Source organism: Colius striatus, chromosome 1, assembly GCF_028858725.1.
Source record: "Colius striatus isolate bColStr4 chromosome 1, bColStr4.1.hap1, whole genome shotgun sequence".
In the NCBI taxonomy this organism is placed as follows: domain Eukaryota; kingdom Metazoa; phylum Chordata; class Aves; order Coliiformes; family Coliidae; genus Colius; species Colius striatus.
The window spans coordinates 70,491,962-70,517,615 of record NC_084759.1 but is presented as its reverse complement, the minus strand read 5'-3'; the positions used below and the strand labels follow the sequence as shown (position 1 = coordinate 70,517,615).

The 25,654-nt window shown below is 38.9% G+C and overlaps 1 protein-coding gene across 2 annotated transcripts in view; it reads left to right on the top strand.

The window, feature by feature from the left end:
- Nucleotides 1-9,118, top strand: part of DHRSX (dehydrogenase/reductase X-linked) — a 171,704-nt gene extending 162,586 nt beyond the window's left edge. For both annotated transcript variants that reach the window (XM_061998544.1, XM_061998536.1), the window contains one exon: nt 8,663-9,118. In XM_061998544.1, coding sequence (XP_061854528.1) covers nt 8,663-8,860 — 198 coding nt within the window. In that variant the 3' untranslated portion in view covers nt 8,861-9,118. The remainder of the gene's footprint in view (nt 1-8,662) is intronic.
- The last annotated feature ends 16,536 nt before the right edge of the window (nt 9,119-25,654 follow it).

Below are 25,654 nucleotides of genomic sequence, written 5' to 3'. Positions count from 1 at the left end.
TTACTTAGCTGAGTGAGGTTACAAGTGTAATGTAATTTGAGTAGCTGCAACAATATCTCAGTTCTGACTTTAAAAACATCACTGTCTGCTCTAAAGCAAGCTTAGGGATCAACCTTCAGGCAAAGTAATCTTCCTCAATGCACTTGACAAAATGAACAAAGGACTCAGTTATGATTAATGACTTTGACTCAAAGTTTCGAGCTACTGTCAGTCATGTAAAGCTGGGTTCCTCTTTCCATTTTGAAAATTGCTGAAAACTAAACATCTTTCTTCCAGGCCTCTACTTCAATAGCTTATGCAAATGCGTAGCAAATGCAAATTATGGATCCACAAACACTCCTGCTCAAATCACTGAAGTTGTATTGCACTTCTAAGTGAGAATGATTCAGTTTGAAATGAAGACACATAAACTTATTTTGTGGTATCTGCAAGTGAGTTAACTGTTGAAGCTGCTATTTGAAGTCAATGGAGATCCCTTCAGTTTGACACAGAAAGCTGGCCAACCAACAGGACCTTCCTTCAGCTACATGATAATGTAGGTATCTGATGCTATTTGAGATGACCCATGATGTCTGAAGCAGCAGCTGTGGAAGAGGTGGTGTCAGAGCCATGACCACAGTCTTCCTCAGTGAACTTTTGCTCATATTTTGAGTCTGACAGAGAGCCCTCCCAGGGTTTCAGAGCAGAGCTGCTTAGCAATTTTCCAGCAAAAAACTTCAGAAGGCATTGGTCTGACAGGAAACAAGGTGAAACCTTGCAGCACTGAAAAGGTTCATGGGAAATCAAGCATTCAAGGCTGCTGCCTGCCTGCTTCTTGAGATCCCTCAGCAACAAGCTCTACTCTGGCAGTGTTTTGGGGATGGTTCCTTTCTTCTGTGGTCGACTTTGGCTACAGGCTTCCCAGCCTCTAGGGCTTTTTCCAGACTCTTTGTGTACCTGGAATTTTTGGAAAGATCTTTCCAGAAAACTTGATTTCAATAGAAATGCAAGGAGAGATTCAGGTTTTCATACTCTCTGCGTCTGTTTACCAGCTATCTCTGCTTCTGTTCCTTACAGCGTCTTGTCTAGGAAGCTCAGGGAAAAGTTCTTTTTGCTAAAATAGACATGAATTATTCATACTATAAAAGCTCCTTTCCTTCAAGATTTTGGGGGAATTTTTTAGTTTGAAAATTGCCTTGTGTTCTTAATTCATCAATGTTTCGTCTTTTATTATATATTCATATCTTTGATCCAGAAATTATTTCTCTCTAGCCATAACATTGTCAGGAGGAAAGCTCCACATTTAAACTCAGCCATTTCTGCTTGTAGCTGCTGTCTCTTTTCAAGATGAAATCTAAAGAATTTTATTATGGAGCGAATTTGTTAAAGAATTCTCTTTGCTGTGAGTTGGGGATTGAAGGGAAATTAATTTGATAGTGCTGACTGAGTCTCTAGGGAGAACTGTATATTCAATAAGACATCTCTATCTCTTTCTGGTCTATAATCAAGGCAGAAATTGGACGGAAAGAGAATAATAGTGAGCTACATAGGAAAGAATAGGAGGAGAGAGAGAGAAGGCAGATGGAAACTATGGCATTTGAGTGAAGGCAGAGATGTCTGTCAGCTTTGACTTCCGAGGGATCTGACAGTTGGTTTTGGCCACCAGTCTCACCAGGACATACAGACAGCTGCTATAGCCTTTGATGAAAAGCTGACGAACACATCCCTACACCTGCGTCATGGATTCATTTCTAGCCTTTATTTTCATGCTCAGTTTTTCAACTGATTGCTTTTTGGCTGAAATTTTCAAAGCAATGATCACGTTGGGAGGTCTAGACACTGCAGAAGTTGCACAACAGGTATTGAGCACACGGAGCTGATGCCTTCACTCGCAGTCTGTGACACTAGAACAGTTGTTATTTCACCTCGCAATCTTGCACCTGTAACCTTGATTTGAAAGGATTCAGTGTTTCACAGATCACAGCAATCAGTGCTCCCTGGAACACAGGTAATTTTTTCATCACAAGTTTGCTTGCCTTAGTATTCATGGGAACACAACCCTAGCTACTCCATTTCTGACAGTTTTCAGTGTGTTCTCTGTTGCAATGGCTTCATGTTTGCTTTTGTTCTTGGGACTCATGCAGTGTGTTAAGGGTGACTGAGTGTCACCCCTCCATTAGCTACCAGCAAGCAGTTGAAAGACTTTGCTGTACCAAGTAACAGTAATTTAATGTTCTCATTCTTGTTGCTAAACTCCACTGTAGCTACCCACGAGTAGTGCTGTTCAGGGATCCCAAATGATTCTTGTCTTTCCTGAAAAAAAAAACACAGAAAAGGCAAAAAGATCTCTTTATACAGAGCTTTTCAGTCCATAAGCAAATTAGTAAAATATTAACATTTTCTAAACATTACCACAGTGATGAATGTTGATAAAAGAAAAGGAATGCTGGCAAAAACACCTGAGTACCTGGGCCCAGAAGAAGGCCTGTTCTGTGCTTGCTGTGTCTTCTTATCTGGAACCTGGGAAATGTGCTACCAGCCAGAGATATGGCTTCTTGTTAACTGCGCCAGGAATGACCCAATGGAAACTGATCCATTTAAAAAAGCAAATCCACAGAGTAAACAGCCTTAACCCCTGTGCAAAAAAACCCCAACTCTGAAAGCTCCTTTTGCTCATCAGTCCATGAGCAGATTTCCCATATGAACTGAAAAGTACATGACACAGTGGATGTGAGTTCATAAAGTAGGGCCAGCATTATAAGACCAGTGTCAATGAGTGTTCCTGCAGCAGTCTACTTAACATTGCTGCTGAGGGGCATCCCAATGATACTGAATGTGTTCTGCATCACAAATTCTACAGATAAATATATTTTAACATATTCTTCCTCAGCATTAAGTCATTTGCCAGCATACCAGGAAGTCTTGGGTGTGCATCTGCCTGTTTGGCCTCTTATTAATGTCCCTCAAAATGCAACTGTGATGTCAGTCTTTTGAGTTCGCCATCTGCTTCCAGCTCTCCATTTTCTTTGCCCAACCTTCTCTCCTACCATCTCTCAAGATGGCAGCATCCTGAAGTCATAAAATACACACCAAGTGCAGTCAGCCAACTGACTGGGAAGCTATTCTAGATTCAGTACTCCTCTAATACCAAGAGTTGTATCACCATTGCTCTTTCAGTTGTATGACCAACTCTGCCAAACAATGTAATTTAAAGTATATACATGTCATCCAATCAATTATAGGAAGTACAGGAGCTTATTTGTTTTGTTTCCCCTGCAGTTTTCTTGGCTTTCTGATAGATATACCCTACTATCTGCCCAGGACTCTGAGCTATGAATTCATATGAAGGTGGAACTGGATCATGTCTCAACATGGATCAACAAGGAAAGCATCCCAAAGCTGTCATGTATAACTTGTGCAGACAAATGTTTTTTTAAAGAGTTAAGCTGTTGTGCCTGTTGTAGACAAATGAAAAAGATGTGACATTTCATGGCAACGTGGCTGTAGGGACTGACTGTCATCAGCTAACACATTTTGCAAGCATTAATGCTTAGTATTGACAAAATTCTGTGGCACTTAAGCATGTATTAATCAAAATGCCTTAATTAGAAAGTCTTAAAAAAACCCAAAACTAAGCCATAAACCTTGTAGTATATGACCCATTTTTCATAGAACAGAATATTCTGGTTTACATTGAGGGAAAATTATTCCATATTGATCACTTACTAATGATGAATATTTCAAAAGAAGAAACAATGAAGCTTCTGTAGAAAACCATCTTTTTCTTTGGGAATAGATAATGGCAATGTAATTTTTGTTTTGTTTATATAGATGGCATTTTGCTTAAATAACGTGGTCATGTGCTATCTTTTCTTGCCTTCTTCCACGACATATGCATGTCATGAGCAATACAAAGACATGTAATTTCAATCAGACCTTTATTTACTGTTGAAGGGATGCTGCAAATGAAATAGTTAATTGCAAAAGAAAATAAAAGGCATGATCGATGCTGTAACAAGCAAAAGAAATTGCAGATACAAAATCTAATAGGAAAAAGTTAAGCAGAAATCGCTTCTACTTGGATATGACAAAGGAGTTCATTACAGTTCCTTGGATACTAATAATTTAAGAAGCAATAATATAAGAAGAAGCAACACACAATTTATAGGGTTCCGTCTTGTCATAAGACAGGTCCAGCCAATTCGTGAACAAGATGTTATGGATCCTATAGGTCTGTAAATTATTCTGTTACTGTTTGAGTTAGTTACCTTCTTTAAATTCTGGCAATGTGTAGAGTATCCTCCCCAGTGATTTGAATGGTATTTATTACTGCTTGTCTATCAACAGCTTTTGAAATAACACTTCAGAGTCTCAAAGATGGGAACTTATTCCTGTTCGTATGACAAACATCCTGGTGTTTATAGATCAAGGTATCCAACCACTGGCTGATGTTTTCTCTAGCCTGTTATCAGGTATTCCCTTTCCTAGAAGGCCATTGGTATCAAAGGATGGATCAGACACTCTGGTTTGACAGTTGTGTCCTGCTTGTGACTGTTTTCTTTTCCAAGGGCTTTATGGTTCATCCTTGTCTTTTGGTGGTCTATCAAGTGGTAAAGGAAGATCTAAGGGGCTCCAAGGAATGTTGACAATCAGGAGTGAAGCTGACACTGATGGAACAATTAATTCTGCTCCCTATCCAGATACTCATGAGTTGCTCTAGTGGTTGCAACCTGCTACCAGCTTCTTCCTTCACAAGAGCTCCGCAGGTGCTGGTACAAAGGCAGCACATGTGCATATCTGTACGTGCTGCAATTGACCTATGGGTGTGTAGTAGATCCAACACTTTGGAAGAGTGTTGTATGTGGGCAGGTGAATGTACAGTGCATTCACAGTTAGGTGTGAGAGTGACACAGAAGTGAAATCACAACATGTGCTTTTCATCCCACCTCTCAAAACAGATAGGTCATCTACCCCACTGCAAGGCCAGGTTACGTCTGGTGTATGATTCCCTTTTTACTTTAATTAAAACAGAAAACATGCCAAAGCATTGAAGAGATCCTCAAGTAAGGGGACATTAAAGCTTTCAGCATTAATTAAGCACTCAGAAGATGGCATAAAACAATTAATTAATCATACATATGCAACTCTGCTCCCTCTTGCACTGGAAAAAATGTTTTCCTTTAACTTAAATTGTTATACACTAATTGTTTAATGTATTATAGTATATTTTTCCTTATGATTTTAGATAAGCACTTTTAGCAACAGGTGAGAGAAACTAAATAGGAATTTTGCATAGGACCTTCTACACACCATAATAAGTATGGTGGTCAGGATGAAAAACAAATTAAATCTTAAGAAAAGTCAAACAAACTGACCTTAATGGAGTGTGCTTACAGACTGGTCACAATCTGGCCATGTCAGCACATTTACTGTTGTCTGAGCCTGCTTCTTATTTTCTTTGTATTAAAGAACAGGAAACATTTTGCTATATGAAATTGTTTTGTAAAGATCTGCTAGGGCATCATGGATAAAACCAACAACTGATTTTCAACACATGCATAGCAATTTTTACAAAATATTTGATATTATTTTGAATAAAATGGAATAGAGTAGAATGGAACAGAATAAATTATTTTAGTTGAAACAGACCTACAATCATCATCAGGTCCACTGCCTGACCAAAAGTTAAATGCTGTTAAGGGCATTGTCTAAATGCCTCTTAAACACTGACATGCTTGACGCTTCAATGAACTCTCTAGAAAACCTATTCTAGTGTTTGACCACCCTCTCAGTATAGATCCCCTTTGGTGGGGAACTTACCTAATATATCATCAAAAAATTAAAATCTTGATAAATCTGGCCCATCCTGGGAGATCCTTCACATTGAATAGGCAAAAGTACGTGGTATTTCTGATACTGTAGTTCCTTACAAACAAGTCTCTTGAAAGCAGAGAGCCCTCCTCATAGGAACATAGAGAATATAATCACACCAATTCTGCCCACAGACAATTTTTTTTTAAAGCATTTTAGTTCTGAACTGTCGTCATTAAGATTTTGACATCACTATTGACATTTATACTTGTTTTTGCTGGAGAGCTGTTGAACTCAGGAACATAAGTCCAGTGAACCATTGCATGAAGTAATGGTTTATATGTGTCACTAGATTTTTTAAGTAAAGCACAGCAGCATGTTAAAAAAACCCATTTGTTTGCTCTCTGTTATCCAGAATAGGTTGTCTAAAATATCAATGCTTGTATTCATCATTGTTCTGCTACATTACAGTATTTAAGATACTTTATATTGCATCATAGCTGGTCATGACAGTAAGCCACTGTGTGAGCTAGTGGAGTCATCCTGATCTTGCAAAGAATGATGCATCCACATAGCTTTATGTGAATGTGAATAACACTATTTTCAATAAGTAGTAATGCAGTACTAAACTAAGATAAATAATCACTCTGTGTTTCTATGTAGTGTACAATCATATAAACAAATATTCCAGCAGTGATCTGGACCAACTGTTTTTTAATGCATTGACTGCTGAGAGAACAGCCAGTTGGATGGCTGAGTTATCATCTTGTGGTATTTGGAATGGGACACACTCTCTTTGTGTGGTAACTGACAGTAAAAGCTGGCTATTTGCTGGCCACTGAAAGACGTATGGTGGTATTACCACTCTTTGCACCCTGTTGGCATCAGTAGTGTTTCTTTCAGCTTAAACACCTTTGATCAAGGGCTTGACATGGAGTGGAGTATTTACGTTGGAACCAACAGAGCTCTGTACATGGAAGTACCTCAATAGGGCACGTTTCTCCACTTTCAGGCCACTTTTTAGGAAAAGTGTCCATGGTCATGCAGTGAGTGTGTTTCCCTCACAGATACTGAGAGTGCTCTGCCCAGGCAGCAACTAGAGAAGTCACGGTTTGGGTAACCTTGTCTTAATTGTATGATTGTGTGACATGACTCTAACTTATGATGAAAAGCTGAAGGAGCTGAGGCTCTTCAGCTGGGAGAAGAGGAGACTGTGGGGTGACCTCATTAATGTTTACAAATACATAAAGGATGGGTGTCAGGAGAATGGAACCAGGCTCTTCTCAGTGATGTCCAATGATAGGACAAGGGGCAATGGGTATAAGCTGGAACATAAGAGGTTCCAAAGAAATACAAGGAAGAATTTCTTCACTGTGAGGGTGATGGAGCACTGGAACAGGCTGCCCAGATGGGTTGTTGAGTCTCCTTCTCTGCGGACATTCAAAACCCACCTGTATGAGTTCTTGTATGACCTACTCTAGGTGGTCCTGCTCTGGCAGGGGGGTTGGACTAATTGATCTTTCGAGGTCCTTTCCAACCCTTAAGATTCTGTGGTTCTGTATAAATGAGACCAAATGCCAGATGCATCAGATAAATTATTTCTAACAAGTTGTGTTGTATTTATTGAACAGTTAGAAAATAGAAGAGTTGCTTCTATTTAAAATATCAGAGCCTTGTCATGAAAAGCTTCAAATTGCTGAGATGTATATATTTTAATAAGGCATTGAGTAACCTATTCAATGTTGTCTCATTCATGGATTTCTTCAAGAAAAGACATCCTGTTAGGTGCAGCAGAAAAAGCTGTGAGCAATGTTGGTACTGTTAATAATTGAAAGGATGACCACAAGGATTGTAAAATGAGTCGTTATTTTCTAGAAGATATTGATCCTAATTACATCATTGATAAAGACAAAACATATCATGTGTTGTGTTTTAAATATGTCCTTCAATGAAACAAACAAATAAAATAGCCATTGAAATAATTTCAGTGATAACTCTGTGTTCCTTCTGAATGCGAAAGGGAAATGTTTTGCATATCCTCAGAATGAAAGGAGTTATCATGCTAAGTTATTCACTTAGTAATTTTCATTCAATGCTTGCAGTACATCAAATATTATAGATCTTTCACTATTTTGTTTTACAACATGGCAGGACCCTGTTAACTGTCTTGTATGTAAAATGATTCCCTAGTTTACCCACCCGCTTGGATTGAACTGCAGAATCTTAATTTGCTGTCCCGATTCCCACGATCCTTTGCTTGTGTCATGTTATTGCAGTGAACACATTGCACATACAGCATAGCCTTCATCTTTTTAAGACGGAGTACAGACCCTTTTATCTTTGTCAAGTGAATAATAATTAAAGTAGGATTATAATATTTGCATTTGCTATTGGGTTTATTAGCTCTAACTGTGAAAACAAAATTAATTGTTCTGTGTGTTGTTGTGGAGTCTCCTTCCTTGGAGGTCTTCAAGACCCGCCTGGACATGTTCTTATGCGACCGGATCTAGAGTGACCTGCGTCTGCAGGGAGATTGGACTAGATGATCTTTAAAGGTCCCTTCCAACCCCTACCATTCTATGATTCTATGTTCCATCTAACAAGCTCTTGCAAGAAATGGACCAGAGTTTTCCATATATCTGTTCTGTGGCATTAAGCTATCTCAAAATAGCACTGCCGTAGAAATGGACAGTAGTCTGCTGATTGAATAGGTGTCTTTTTTAGCATCACAAGCCTGAAGTTTGCATAAGGATCACAAGTGTGATGCAAAACTAGGGAGGGTGATTGTTCTTGATAAGGTCCTGTGGTGTAATGTAGTTCTTTCATTGTACCTGCCTCGCCTGAATTTTGGGTTTTTATTTTGTTTCTGCAGACTTCAGAGGAAGGAGCCTCTACATCCATCTATGCAGCAGTATCGCCTGAGATGGAAGGAGCTGGCGGCTGCTACCTTTACAATGAGGAAAGGACAAAATCAGCTGACGTAGCGTATGATGAGGAGCTGCAGAGAAGGCTCTGGACAGAAAGCTGCAAGATGGTTGGGATTTCTGATGAATCCAGAAGAGTTCCCTAGAAGAAGCCACTTCCAGCGAGTAAATGAAATGCATTGACAAGCGTCTTAGGTGAATTCTTGCAGCATCAGCCATCATCTTGGAAATCACTGTTCAGTCTCAAAGGCAAACGTGAACAGCTCTGCTCTTCACTTGAACCCCTTGTCAGCTAGGGTGTGGGGGGAATATTCCCAGAGAAAGATGTATTGGTTGGTTTTAAATCTAACCATCAGTTTTGTAAATCATGATGTTTCAGTCTGTGATTAAAATACAATCTTTAACCTTGTGCAGAGTTGAGTTTTCATTTTTTGTTTGACAAAAAGACTTTCCCTAGTGAGCATGTTGTGTCTGTGGCACGTTGAATTTAAGCAACCTTTGTACATATAACTTATTCTTTTTTAATCCATTTTAAAAGTTGCAGCTTTTTTTTTCCCTTGAGCTTTGATAATCTTCAAGATACTTTATAGTGAATGTCAGCTTGTTCTAATGCAGACATTTGGCATTTGGGACTATTATGTTCTATCATAACATTATTTTTGTATGTTGGCTTTCATCCAGAGGTATTAACTGATGGTCAGAACCAAAAAAAATGTAAATAAATAAGATCTTCAGACAGGATACTGAAATCAGTTGCTTTCTGTTCAAGTTAGCTCTCCTTTAAAAGTGAGCCATAAGAAGGAGGAAGGTATCAAACGTAATAGTGGCGACAGCAGACTAGGCAGAGGATTTCAGCCTGTTGTCTCAGCAGCGGGTTAAGGTTAGTTGTCACCTTTCCTCCTGAACCTGCATAAACTTGTGTACATGACTCCTTGGCATTGTCTTTGGCAAGGAGATTCACTCATCTATTGCCCATTGCATGAAGAATTGCCTCTTTTTGTTGATTCTGAACCTAGTTCATGTGATTTTCAAAACCAGACTTCTTAGTGTGGAAGATGTAGCAAACATTTAATGCCAGTCCAGTTTTCTCGAGTTACCAAATGTTTTGGAGACTTCCAATACATCTCCCTTAAACTCTCTCTTTGCCATATTGAGTAGCTCCTGCCTAACCATCTAACTTATACAGCAGAAAAAACAATATTTTCCTATTTGTTGTGTATTTCTTTCCTAAAAATTCTCAAACTAGCTGTTTAATTTTTAATTTTGTTTAAGTGTGGAGCTGGTATTTTATATGAAACTATTTTGGGTAAACCCTAAGATTTCTCTTCTTAGCAGGACAGTGATCAGTTTACATGCCATCAGTTTTGAACATTCTTCAATGTGTATGTTTAGGGAACTTTACTGTACTGTTTTTACTTCTGCAAAGTGAAGTTTCAAGAATCGAGTTCACAGGCATGCAGTAAAGAAAAAAACAGACATGGCAACACAGTCTGGAGTTCTGCAAGCTCAAATAACTAAAACAAAAACTGTATGCAAGATAGATGAGGAAGGTGATAAACAATGAGAATAATTTACAGGGAAACTTCCCCTGGAAATTTCAGTCAAGATTAGAAGTCTCCATAAAACATCTTGAAGGCTCTGGAGCAGCCTTCCAGTACTTAGAGGACCTACAGGAAAGACAGAAAGGGATCCTTTAGCAGGGAGTGTAGTAATTGGACAAGGGGTAGAGTTTGAAACTGCAGGAAGGTTTAGACACTAGGAAGAAATACTTTACTATGAGAGTGGAGAGACACAGGAACAGATTGTCCAAAGTTGTGGATGCTCCATCCTTGGAAAGGCCAGACTGGATGGGGCTTTGAGCAACCTGATCTAGTGGAAGGTGTCCCTGCCCATGACAGGAGGATTGAACTTGATGATCTTTAAGGTCTCTTCCAACCCAAAGCTTTCTGTGATTTTATGGTCTCTTCTCAGTGAGAGAAACTTTCAAAGCATGTCCTGAACTCTTGCTGTTAATGGAGTAAACTCTACCCTACTCTCATTCATTTTAGGTGTCATCTGAAAAAGCAGCATAACCTTATAACAGTTCTTGCATTTGCTTTTTTAAGATATACACAGTAAAAGAGACTAATAAGAGGATGCAAAGGTTATATTTACTTTGAGACACTGGAAATCACTGCATGACAGAAATAGATGAAAGCACAGGATTATACTCTCATTTGCAGCAGACCAGAAACAGTATGAATATGTTCCTATGCATTGAACCTCAGACTAATATCCCTTTTGGGATTTTAACTCAAACCTGATACTTTACTGACCATATCTCCAGCCTTTGGTTCAGACTGAGGCCACATCTAACTGAAAGCAAGCAAAGCATGCCAACGTGTCGAGGCTAGCAAAGAGATGCAAAGGCAAAAAAAAAATTAGCAAGAACAAAGAAAAAGCAGATGAGAACAAAAATAACAAAAAATCTAAAGGAGAGCATATTTCCCCTCTGAATTAAGCCATGCCTGATTTATTTCTAGCTTCCTAGAGTTAGTATATACAAGGGTTAGCAGCAGGAAATTTATCACTCACTCACTGTAGCACTTTCTCTGTATGACTGGCTGACTGTTTTTCTGGTAAGTGAATGTAGCGCTTGTGAAATGTGCCAGACTGACACTCTGGGAACTAAATTCCTCTGTTTATTCACGGATCATGCACAGGATGCAGTCAGCCTGCTAGACAGCCAACATTGTGATGTTGCCATAGCATTCCCACAGAACATCATTGCTGCTAGCATTATGTCCAGAATAACTCAAACTAGATGGGACCAAGTTACCTTCAGTTTTAACTCTCTCAAAGCTCTCCACAATATTTGCACAACTAGTTTCAAGTGACATATAGGGATTGGTAAAATAGCAAACAGTAAAAGAGTCACACTTTCCATGTAATCTGAACCACTTTCATAGTGATCTCAGTCCAATGAAATCTGTTTTAAACAACACTGAACACATGGTTTGTGAGAACCAAGAGCACAGATTGTGCCTGCCTGAGGGGGAAAAAAAGGTATCCTAAAGCCAAGGATTTCTAGAATGGGGCAAGATACAGTTGCAAAAGTGTTATCTCAGAAACTAAACACAGAAATCTCTATCAGCTCCACAATGTCACATGAGTATGTAAACTTGTCTTGAGGAAAAACCCAGTGTCAACATAAGGTGCTGTGTGCCACTGGGATTACTCACTTATGATACTGTGGCAAAAATCCAAAATAATCCTAAGCATATTTATTTAGGAAAAAAAAATATATGAAATACATAGGAAAGAGGACCGTGGTTTTACTTCTGCGTAGAGAAATGGTAAGAGATTATTTACTTTCCATATTTCAAGGACATGGAATTTCTGGAGATCTGAGAAACCCTGTGTTTTGCATCACCAAAGATATGGCTGAGAGATGGCTTGAGTCCTTGCAGTAGGTACATACCTGTAGAAAAAATACCTGAAAGCTTTTAAATCATGCAAAGAAAAAACAGGCTCCAATAATTGTAAGTTTAAGTTAGAAAAATTAACTTCCCAACATCAAAACAGATCCTCTCTCTGTGAGTGTCATTAGATATTGGAACATGTAGATCTGATATCTGAATGTAATGAAAAAAATGTCTTTGAAAAGATATCTGTCAAGGAGGTGGGCTCCTAAACAAAGTACATCAGTCACAGTGAAGTGATACTTAGATCCTCCCATATGTCCAAAGTGACAGCACTTATTTTGATTAGTGTGAGAGCGACCTGTTGATCACAACTTCTAAAACAGGGATTTATGTGCCAGTACAATACCCAGGCTACTGTTTAATTAAAAAAATCTAGGCACCTGTACCTAATCTCAATAAGGCAATCAAAATCTATGGTCCAGTTGCAGTGTGAGATCAGCAAAATCATTCTCAGGGCCAGCATGGTCTGATCCATCACCCTTGGTGAGAGAAACCATTTCAAGCCAATATTTTGTTATATTTTTTTAAAAAAGAATTAAATCCTTTTTTTTTTTTTTTTTTCAACTCCTGTGAAATGTAACAGTTTAACTACAGACAGCAATTAAGCACCACTCAGCTTCTTGCTCACTTCCCTCAGGTGGGCTGGGAGAGAGAATTGGAAGAGTGAAAAGGACAAAACTTGTGTGTTGAGACAAAGGCAGTTTAATAGCTAAGGCAAAAGCCACATACACAAGCAAAGTAGAACAAGGAATTCATTCACTATTTCCCATGGGCAGACAGGTGTTTAGCCATCTCCAGGAAACCAGGGCTCCATCACCTCTAACAGTGACTTGGGAAGACAAACACTATCACTCTGATAACAAATGTCATTGCATCTTCCTTCTTCCCCAAGCTTTATGTGCTGAGCACTGTGCCGTATAGTGTGGGATATTCCTCTGGTGGGTTGGGGTCAGCTGTCCCGACTGTGTCCTATCCCAACTCCTTGTGCACCTCCAGCCCACTCACTGGTGGGGTGGAAGTGAGAAGTGTGTAACCACTGCTCAGCAGTGAGGAACACATTCCTGTAATAGCTACATTGTTTTCAGCACAAATCCAAAATCTAGCCCCATACTAGCTACTGTGAAGAAAATTAACTATACTCCAGACAAATTAGCACATCTTTAAAAAGGGAAAAAAAAAGTTGAATACTGTTTTGGAGGACAGTTCAAATAAATACGATAGATTTTACTGCAATGAATGCAGTTATCTAGGAATTTGATAAAACAATGTTATTTAACCAATTAACTTGTAACACAGGAAACACAGGAAATTAACACAGGAAATAAATTAATTAACACAGGAAATAAGTAATGTGCTGACAAGGAGCCCTAAGTTTCTTAGAAAAAATGTTAACTTTTTCCTTACATAACTAGTTTATTTGTAAACTGTGGGGAAATTAATTATGTATTGAAAAAAGTAAGTGCTGTAATTTACATCGATACAGTTATTTACACATAATAAAGTTGTTACATCCTTGCTTCCAGTTCAAAATGGATTTTAAGCCCTAAATGTGAAACCTCTAGCCTGACTTCCACAATGGTATTTTATAGCTAAACTTTATAGTTCAATTTTTGCACAACTATCAATTACTTTAGTACAAAGTGAGATGCGATATAACATAGAAACAAAGGTCTTCTTTGTTTTACATCAGGCTTGCTACTACCTTTTCCAAATGCATGATAATGTTAGCCCTAAAAATACTAATACATGATGGATATTTCCATCCTCATCCTAGATAAGCTATTTACATGCAAGCTTTGGCTCATGTATAGTCCTGATGTTAGACTGTCCTTGCTCATTATATAATACGGTTTATGCCTCAGCTACCTCCATGGAAAGACAAAATCAGATTCCAGCGAAGTTAATGCGAAATTTGTCACAGATAAGATAAAACCACACAATTTTAAGACAACGAAGGCTGAGGACACTGATCAAGAAGTCAGTGCAACATGTGAAGTGTATTGTACAATATCAGACCAGATAAGCCATTATTATGAATAATTTTTTGAAGTATTTTTATTCCTTTTTAAAACAAAACCACTGCGTTTCATCGATCCACTGTGGTAACATTTAGAATGTTGTGAGCATTCTTAGGAGGAAAACAGACCAGTGTCCAAGAGTGTTCTTTCCAGATACACGTAGTTATTGGCTTTCAGCCTCTACCTATCAACCCTTGCTAGGTTCTGTCCCTTTCAAAATAAACCTGAGACTAGAATTCGTTTCACACAGGCAACCAAAAGGAGTCAAAAAGTAGCAGTGACCATCTTTTATTTAGACAAATGCTGTCTAGAGTGAACCAATCATTTTAAAGTAGAAAACTTCCTAATCTGAGAAAACAAAAAGATGAAAAGGAAAATAACTTTTATAAGGCAAAAAAATATAGCTGTTGGACTTCTGAGTGAAACTAAATATTTTCATCTCTTCACAGATAGGATGCAAGATACATTAAGATTGTAAGCAAGGTCACATCCTTTCCAGAGAACAGAAACAAACATGGCCTTCCCCTTTATCTTTGTATTGCTCCCAAATAGTGCTCAAGTAATGTAATTGTCAAAGTTTGCAAACAAGAAGATCCATTGAATCTATTATTTATCTTCCCCCTTCTGAAACTAGTAAAAAAAAATGTAATAGCTTGCCCACATTTATGGTATTCATTATTAAGTGGATATTAATCTACATCTATTCAAGATCTGTGATGTATCCAAGGCTTTTTTAACAATACTGAAAGAAAATAATGAAAGTCTTTTTAGAAATTACAGCCTATTTAAGGGTCAAATCCTGCATTCTTTTCTCAGGGAAAACTTCTGCTGAAGGCAATGTTGGTTCTTTACAAGAAAAGTAAAACTGTGCTCAAGAAAGTTAATGTGAAATATTTTTACAGAACTTTTCCCTTAACTACACCGTACAGCTCTGCTGAAGTTAATGAGACATCCCAGAACCACTGTAGAAAGACATGTAACTTAATAGCAGAAGAAGCTATAAAAATCTTGTATCATTTAAATTTGATAATGCCTCAGAACATTATCTCTGGAGTGAGAGCGCCTTCATCCTTCTATTGATGTATTAAAGCCCTCTCTGTCTCAAAGAGATTAATCTAAAAATTGTACAGTCTAAAAATTCCTCTGGCATGGTATATCGAGAAAAGAGAGTAGCATTCATCATGCTTAAAATCAATAATCTAAAAGCAGGATAGGTAGTTTTAGACAGTTATCCTCCGTCTGTGGTCAGCAAGTGTAGTACTTCTACAGGACAACTCCTCTGACCTATTTGAGTGTGAAATAAGTCATCATGCCATCTCTATGACTCGCTAAAGAGGGAAAATAGAGAAGTGGTCTAAAGTTAATGTCCAGTGCCTCTATATTGTCAAACTCTTGTGGGCTCTGAGCTCTATGTGCAATCAAACTTCCTATGAAGAAAGCTTGTTTTCTGTATTTTTTTCATAGTTTTTTAACTCATAAATCTTCATAGCAATCTTACAGTTTGATCTTCTGCACAGCAAAGATCAGCCAATTCTGAACTGAGGTGGATTGTCTTTTTCTAGATGTCATCAGCTCTGGTTTAAAATTTTCCAGTGAAACACAGAACACCTTGAATATGTGCTTTCCAGCCATAAATTGCTCTCTGCTCAAAAAACTGAGCTTTTTTTCCAAATCTGAATCAGAGCAGCTTTTCAGATCCCAGCTATTTCATCTAGTTACACTTTCATCTGCTGGGCTGAAGAAGCAGTGTTCTGATCCCAGCAGAGATGGCCAGGCAGGGAAGAAGTAATCTCTTGGCATAATTTTGATAACCTAGTTTGATTAAGCTCTTTGTATCTTTCATTAGTAGTCATGTTTTACACCTTGTAATCATTTTCTTGTCTCTTTGTGAATCTTCTCCAATTTTTCAACTTCCCTTCTGCTTTTGGTATCTCAGCAGCTGATTTGCATATACATAGGTGTCATTATTTAACCTCAGCCTGCAACTGAATCCATGATTTAAATTAAAATCATCTGTTTTGTCTCAACAGCTGATTTTAATATACACAGGTGTCATGGTTTAACCCCAGCTGCACACTCACTCCGTTCCCTGCCCTAGTGGGATGGGGAGGAAAATAGGGAAAAAAAATAGAACTCCTGGGTTGAGATAAGAACATTTTTAATAATTGATATAACAGTAATATTTATCAATTTTAATGATGATGATGAAAAGGAAAATAAAGAAAAAAGAGAGAGACATAATCCCCAAGAATGACAAATGATACACAATGCAATTGCTCACCACATGTTGACTGATGCCCAGACCATTCTCGTGCAGTGATCAGTCCCTCCCCATCAACTCCCTCCAATTTATATACTATGATGTTCTGTGGTATAAAAATAGCCCTTTGGCTAGTTTGGGTCAGCTGCCCTGGTCATCCCTACCCCAGTTTCTAGTGTACCTGCTTGCTAGCAAAGCATGGGAAACTGAAAAATCCTTGGCTTAGGATAAGTGCTGCTTAGCAATAACCAAACAATCAGTGTGTTACCGACTTTATTCTCACACTAAATCCAAAACACAGCACTATACCACCTGGTAGGGAAAAATTAACTATCCCAGCCCAAACCATGACAACAGGTAATATAGTCTCACTAGTCAGCTTACTTTTTCTCAATTCCCACACCCCAAGGCCACGTGGACCTTCTTCCTGGAAGCATCATTTTGGAGCTCAGGTTCAGAGACTCTATAAGCCTTTTTCAGACTCATGAGGTCTTGTCCCATGAATACAGACCACTTTATTTGTTTCAAGATGTATGATCTAATAGAACTCTGAACACTTATTTTATAGTGATTTATTTCCATTGTTAAAGCCCTAAATCTGCACTAAAGAGTGCTTGAGAGGATTTTGGATCTGTACAGTTGGAAGGCACAACAGGGACTGAGAGTCAGAGTGCTGACATCATGAAAATGTGCCATAGTTCAGCAATTAAAGCCATAGATAAAATAGCATGCAGTGACCTGCCTTGTCTGGAACATAACTACTTTCACTAAATCAGTCATTTCCTTTGTTTTAGAAATTAATTCTGTTATTTATCACTCTGACAGAATCTCCCAGAAGATGTTTCTCTCTCATCCCAGCTAGGATTAGCTGTATAAATGCATATTGCTCTGCACCTGTGAGGTGAAAAGGTCTCTGGCAATTACACAGTACTTCAGCACAGTGCTGAAGCTTTAGCAACTTGGCTCCAAACTTGGCTCTAATAGTGATTTAGAAAAGCAGATTAAGCTCTCAGAGCTTTTTTCTTTTAAAATCTAATACTAATTCTTCATCTGCATTTTAGACTTATCTTTCCCTCTAATATGCAACTTCTCAGTGCAGCCTTCTGTGCAGGTCCCTTCTTCCTTATCTGGTGGAGTTTTGTTCCATGCATCTGCTTGAGATGACAGTTATGATTTCAATATCATGTCTCCCTCTTGTTCTGTTGGGTCTAATTCCTGGACACTGAATTCAAGCAGCAGATTCACAGCTTCTCTGCTTGTTAGGAGGAAAATCATTACCATCTGTTTTATGGGACTCTAAACCACATTTCATACCACGTTTACATAATACACAATTGCTGTTACTGCATTTGTCACCAATCTTCTTGTAGAGCAGAAAGCGTTTTACTGCCAGCTTATTCTCTGGGAAATACTGCAAAGTACAGCTGTCATCCTTTGTCATACCTTCCCAAGATGCAGGTATTTCCTGCAGAGCACAGGTTCTGAAGTATTTGTTCTGGAAAATCAAAATAGTCTAATCAAAAGATTTTACTTGTATAATGTTAAAAAGGCAACTGAAATATTAATATTAAAAATCTAAAATGCTCAGTTTTCCAAAGCAGGAAAAATAGTGGCAAACTGTCATTTTTAAGTACCTTGTAAACAGGAAAAGTTTGAAGTGATCTCAGTCAGTGTGGTTATATTCCTCATATTGTTTCACTTTAGATGGTACAGCATTTTACAGTGAAGTAGGTGTTTTTTTAAAATAAGATCAGGTAAGAGGTCTTTAGTAAAAGACACATCTGTCATTCTGTTCTGAAAATAAAATTCTCTGTTTAGAGATTTTTCTTTTAATGAGGGTGAGTTGATGACTTGAACTGTAGTACAGGGAGTATTAATTGCAAAGAAGTCTTCTTTCCATGTTACACTTCTGGGGCCTGAGAATATCCAGAAAGGAAGGTACAGCACATATGCTTAAATTTTTATCTTTTCTCTCTTTTCAGATATGAGACTGCAGGAGAAAAAAAAAAAAAAAGAAAAAAAAAGAAAAGCAAACCAGAAGGAGGAAATTAGCAGAAAAGTGCTTCCATTAGAAAAGTGCAAAAGTGAAAGAACAGCTGTATAAATCTTAATCCAACCAAAGCAGTTCATATCCCTGATATGTTCATTGGGATTTTTTAAGTTGGATATTAGGAAAAATGTCTTCATGGAAAGTATTGTCAGGCATTGGAACAGGGTGCCCAAGGAAGTGGTTGAGCCACCATCCTTGGAGATACTAAGAGTTGGAGATGAGGTGCTAAGGGACAGGGTTTAGTGGTGAAGTGGTGGTGCTGGCTTAACTGTTGGACTTAATGAACTTAAAGGTCTTTTCCAACATACATGATTCTGTGTTTCTGTGATTCTACGTATAATTTTTGAATGGGTCCTTGGAGAATAGCACTGAATGTCACAGGACTTTGGAAATTTGGTCTCATCTGCTAGGGAATGTGACTTACCTCCTTTTAGTTTTCATGCTTGTCTAACCTTAGTTTCACAATAGCTGGAAACAAATAGTGGCTGCTTTTTTTGGTATTGCTGAGAAGGTCAGATTCTGGGTGTTGCTCTTTTTGAAATATCATACTCTTAATTCATTGGCAAATTCATACAAAATATTTTTTTATTTTATTTCAAAGACTCCAAGGTCAGGAGGGAGCACCATGGTCATCTGAACAACAAGCTTCAAACTCAAATATCTGCAGAGTAGTTTGATGTATGTTTTAATCCTGCAAATACCTTCCTATCTTGCATTCTTCTAAAATAAATGAAAAAGTCTAGGTAACTGGTTAAACTGAATTTGTGATTTTTTCCCTTCCCTAAATCTACATGACCTAATTCTCCTGAGGGCAGATGTTTTGGGACACTGCATTTAGACTATTCATCATGTTGGTTCAGCAACATTAGTATGAAAGCATGTGCTTGAGCATATCCTGATAAATAAATTGCTTTTAAGCATCTGCTCAAATTTCAGCATGTGCTGACTCAGGACTACAATGTTTTGTGTTACAGATGTGAGACAGGTGACAAAAGGATTTTGGAATCTCACTCCAGTAGATGTAATACACAGCACAAATTTGAGGGCTAATTTTTTATCTATAATAAAGACCAAGCCAAATGGTCTCCATGTTTGAAAGTTTGTTATGGACACCAACACTAACACAAAGACATGTGTAAAATTTAAGCCTTTTAGTTTAACACATTTTAATCTGAAAACTATTATGTCTCCATAATCTCCAGAGGGAAATAACAGAGACATTAAAATAGATATTTTAAATAGAAAACCAAAACTAACCCTTTATTGCTGCATGGTCGTATGCCACAAGTTCAAACCATATAATACAGCTCACTAAGGATAAGAGGCATAGAGTTTTGGGAGAAGATGTAGGAGAACAATCTCTTTGTTAGAGTATTATAAATATGATAACTACTATTTGCAAGTACTTGATTATGTATAGTGCTACAAGATGACTCAAAGCTCTGCACTTTTTGCAGGAATATAAACTTTAGTGGTAAGTGTATGTCAGTGTAAAATTGTTTATTTTTGTGAGTGAAAAATAAAGACATTCAAAACCACTTATTTCATTCGTTTCAAAAGCAGATGATTTGCTGAATACAGATGAACACTTGTACTTCCTGTTTTTCCTGTATCCTCTTTCATTTTTAATAAGACTTTTCTTTATACTCAGATGCAATAAAAAGCTTTAGATCAAACCTCTTGAGGTAAAATCCAAAACTTGGGGGAAAAATAAGAAAGATTAATTTATTTAGCTCCTAAAAACATAACCACTTTGCCAAGAGCCTCCAGCTGGTAGGATAGGGAGTAAAAAAAAAATGCCTCTCCCAATTGCAAATTGCAAATTCTAAACCAGCACAGCAGCAGCTTTTCACCCTTATTACCTACAGTTGGCCTGCCTTTCACCTCCCCTCTGCTAGGTAAAACAACAGGTTCCTGTTGCCATTTCTTCCATCTACCTTCTCCAAAATGCTCATGAAGTTACGAAACACAGTTGACAATTATGTGTTTGAGATCAGCCTGTGCTATAGCTGTCAAGTGCTCACAGACAGGAGTGAGACAGGCTCACATCATTCTCCAAACTGTCTGGCATAGCTGTGGGAAGATACAGGCAGGCTTGTGCTCGTAAGCTCTTCCATGTGTCTAAAAAAATACGAGTACTGATCTTGAGACTAATTGCTCTCCAGTTTAACTTCATTATGTTAATCAATTAAGCAGCTCAAGAGAAAGGTAAACTTGCAGTTATGGGCCTGAGAGAGTCTTCTTGGCCAAAGAAAACAAAAGCTTTTAATCCCAGGGGATGGAGATAGCTGTGCAGAGGAAGCTGAGGGGTGGGATTTGTTTTCATGGGATTTAAGTGGCCTGGATGTTTCTTGAGATGAAACAAAACCTAAAAACCTGCTCTGGAGATGTTCTAAAAACACAGTGAGGCTGATGGGGCAAGACGTGGGTAATGTAGCATGCAAGTGCTCTTAGTAACAGTGCAAGTAAGCATAAGCTTAAATTAAACATTGGCTTGAGATTATGCTCTGTACTGAGAGAGGCAGCAGGGCTGGCACCTCCTTGTTGCAAGTGAGTGTGCTTTCATGAGGCTACGGACACTCAGGTTCATTGCTTCGCTTTTCTCCAGCATCCATGTCTCTGTAGCCTGGCAGAGCTTCAGTGCTGGCTGCAAAAGAGGAGATGGCCTGCCCAGAGCAGCTAATCACTCATTGCTGGAAAGAGGGAGATTAACTGGGGGAGGATAGATGAGAGGACCTGACTCACTCCCCTAAGCACTGAAGAGGCAGTGAGCTTGGTATTTTATGAATAAAACAGTCCAAGTGCCTGTTGTGGGAGTCCCAGCCCTACCCAATCTTACAAGAACTCAGTGTACAGAATATAGTTCAGATTGTGAGAAGATTTAAGCATGGCTCTGTCTAGTTCCTGGGTAAAAGAATTCATGTATGAACAAAGCATCAACTGTTAAGATGAAGAAGGACCCAGTTGTGCACAGCAGCAGATTTCTGTGTGACTGAGGGAACTGCAGGTGAGACAGGGAGGCTTCCAGTGAGTGAAAGCACTCCTAAAGTTAGGCAAGTCCTGAGGAGAAGTATTTTTGGTGGGATATTTTGATATGACAATGTACATCCCTATCTTATTTTAGATTTTTTGTTTGTTTGTTTTTGTTTTCAAATCTGAATCTTGTTAATTCATAGTCATTAGGGAGAAAACCTGGGACTGCCCTGATGGAGCTCAGTGCTAGAGCAGATAGATCTGAGGTACTTTACTCCCCTGTGGGAAAGCAGCTCAGGCCAGTGGCTGGTAGAGGGCTGAAGGGCACCTGCCAGCCCTGGGCATCAGAATTCCTCCTTACTCAGAACATGGAAAGGGACACCAGAAGACACCAACAGCTATCAAAAGTGCCAGAAATATCTCTAGCATGAACATGAAACTAATATGAATGCCAAACTGTTGGAAGGGATGGACCATTTCACTCTTGTGTGCGCCTGTTTTCCTCATTTCTTTCCTCCAGCAGAACATGGAACAGCCATAATTACAAACAACACCTGTGTTAGGTGAGACCCAGATGTTAGGAGTCTTTAATATATCCCAAGTTCAGTGAGTACAAAAATCTCTCTTAAAAACAGCTCAGTGTCTTTTTCTCTCTAGAGAGACCAGCTCTTATCTGTAAACGTCATGGGGAAAAAGGACTGTTTAAGCCAAAAAACAGTGGTGGTGGCACAAAGAGGAATGATTCAGTGGTAAATTAATTAAGATGAGAAGCAACAGAAATTTTCTTACCATCTGGGGTTTTATCCCATGAACAGTTTTAACAAGACTAGGAGGATTAAAGAAACAGAAGTATTTTTAAAACTGGAGTTCTCTTAGAGCAGGGACAGGTATATCTGCAGCAATGGACCCGGGCTTGATGACTGAGTGAATTCTTGCAAATGTAAATTCCTTGACACATTTAACATCATGCATCTCTAGAGAGTGCAATTTGTCTTCTGGTGAATGCTGGTTACTTATGAAAGCTGTTGAAGGTATTTAGGAACGACAGCCCTAGGCTAGCCTGTCACTTCTTGCACTGACTAGAACTGCAACAGAAAGGAGAAATTAATCAAGTTTACTATAATAAGTGTAATTCTGAAAGCAATTAAAGACACTCTAGCTTTAAACCACAGTAGAGGCTTGTGCTGTAGCTCAGTGTCTAAGTGTAACAAGGAACAGAGGAATTCTCTACTGCTGCTTTGGAAATCCCTCTCTTTCCAATACAACTCAACCTCTAACATGCTGAAAGGTTACTCTGGAACAGATCATCTAGTCTTTCTCTGTAGTGGTTTTTTATTCCTCGTAAACATCCTGTAAACAGTGAAGTTTCTGGATTAACCTTCCTTGCAGTGTTCCTAGTAGTATGCACAACTCAGTACAGAAAAAAAGGGGGTGGGGAGGGGAGGGAGGATGGGAAGTAGAGTCTGGTAAGAACAATTGAGTTCAGCAATGCTTGAATTCACATCCTGGTTTTGATCGCTTTAAATCCATATCTACACAACATAGGTTTTGATAGATTTGTCTTGACCACATGACAGGTGATTCTGTCAGGGCGAAGAGCTCTCTGCAGCCATATGTGATGCTGTTCAGGCCTGCTTCTCTCTCTTCCAGGGACTGGGGAAACCTCCCCTGGTTAAAATCCTTCCGTTTTCCCACTGACTTCAGTGAAGCAGTTCTGAGGATTTAATTATTTATATATATTTTTGGTAATTTTACATAAACATCTCTCTCCCCCTCCTATGCTTCCTGATATGTGGTATATTGTTGTCTTGATGTTGCATTCTCAGAAATGACTGATGAGGTGCTGATAGCAGTGAGCAATTTGTGCTGCCAGCAGGGACTCTGGGAAGGTCGGGCTGTCAGGGAGCTCCTGGCGTCCCTGCTCACCTTCATCAGGTTTGGATGCGAGGATGTACATAGTGAGTGATGAGCTGCTGCTCATCAGCACAGATCATATGACTTCAGCAGAGAGGATTTTTTTTGTGGTAGTTTTGCCTTTTTAACTGTTTCTTTGAGTGAATGCATGACAAGAAAATATGTCTGTAGACGTAGAGACCAGCAGCTCAAAAATGACCTCAGGAGAGGACATAGGATTTTGGGACATTCCTAACACTGGGGAAAATAGATGGCATTTGAGAGAGGGAAAAATGATGGAGCTGTTTATTTTTTTTTCATAAAGGTTTCACTTCTGTACCTGGCTTTTACACATACCCAATATGACTGAGAAACGCTGTTGTTGCATCCCAGTTACCTTTCCATCGTGGAAAGTAGAGCACAGAGACTCTGGTATACTGCAGAATCCCAGCATTGCTGCAGGGCCAGAGATGAAGCGCTGCAATAGAAGTGCTTCAAAGAAAGAAGCTGTTATGTTTGGATATAAGTTGTTCAACCCAATCCAAGCTTGAGAGAGGCTTTGCTGCCTGTGCAGGCAGAGCCTTTAAAGGGATGGAGAAACTGTTAAGGATCCAGAGAAAGAAAGCCCGAGGGTACAGCTGAAAAGAGTAGAATGAAAGGATTAAACGTTAAAAAAATCTATAAGAGAAGAAACATTAGTCCCACTCACCCCATTTGTTTTAGAGTGCTTGTGGAACTATCCTCTGAACTTCCATAACTCCATCACACACCATAGAATTGGTGGAGAGTGAGAGGAGTCTTTGCAGTTTCCCAGAGGGAGATTTTTTTGTCTGTGTCTAGGTGCAGTAGCTAGGTAGGCAGGAGCTCATCAGGGGAAACTGCAATAGGAAAGTAGGAAAAGGCATAGAAGAAAACAAAAGCAGAAAAGCATGTAGCTGGATAAGGAAGAAAACAAGAGATAGGGAAGAGCAATTTCTAACATACAATGGGATAATGAAATATAAATTATGCAAGCTATGAAGGAGGAAGGAAATCTTCAGGGAGAAGGTTGACAGTGGAGAAGGCAGCTGAAAAGGAAAACAGAATATAATCCTAGCTAAGCAGCTTAATGAAAATGGAGTAAACAAGTGGAAAATGTCTGTTTGTTTTGAAAGGCTATTTTAGACAATGCTGCCTGGAGAGTAACACCTTTCACTTATCGTTATTTGAATGCAAGAGAGTGAGAGGTTCTGATTATTCCTGACATCCTGCTTTTCTTGGAAGTAAATTCTTCACATTCTGTCTTAGCTTGATGCATTTGTAAATGACTACTCTGGTCTTCTTAGCATAATCTTTGAAAGAGAGAACTGAAACAAACATACTCTCTGTTGATCTGTGCCTCTGAGACTGAGAGAAAATATGAAGCTTCAGTGACTAAGAGTTGCTTAATTAAATATAGTGAAGTAAAGTATGGCTCAGCGCCACATCTATTGGGTCTTTTTTCAAGTTTCAGTTTTAGTTCAAAACTGTGATCCTGAGATACTCTTCTCCAATTTGCTGCCACCTTACTCCACCAAAATAGTTTAAAAGATCCTCAGCCACCTTGAACTATGTCTCTGACCACATTCTACTCTCAAGGAAGACAAAATCTTTGTTGTCTTCCACTCATTTGGCCTGAGTTGAAACTCCTGAACCTAGGAAAGGAGATTTTCTCTGAGAGTTAAATAGCAATACTGTTGGTGGCTACCTCTATAATCAGGGAAGAGAGGTGGCACATAATTCACTTTTAAGAGCATCTACTTCTTTGTCATAGATTGAAGGCTTCTGAGGTCAAGCTTGGCATCCAGCTTTTAGATAAGATGTATCTCACTCTAGGTGTTCCTGCTGAGAAGACAGGCAGGCAGTCTCGGAGCACACCTAGCGTATCTTGACAGGACCAAGAAGTATGTGACTGAGAGGGACCAGGCTGCCCAGAGAGGCTTGGAGCTACTTTAAACTGGTCTGGACAAAGCCCAAGCTTGGTCTTGATTAGTTCACCCTGCTTTGAGCACAGGGTTTCTTCAGAGGAGAGGAGAGGAGAGGAGAGGAGAGGAGAGGAGAGGAGAGGAGAGGAGAGGAGAGGAGAGGAGAGGAGAACGGAGCTTGCAGCTGAAAACACAGAACTGGAATAAAATTTCTGTGGGTCAAGGAAAGCATGACTTGGTGTCCACTCATTCAAGAAAAGAAACCCCAGCCAGAGTCTAGCTTGCCACAATTATTTTTGTACCCTGTCCTCAATTGGTCATTAAGTCTGAAGCAAGGAG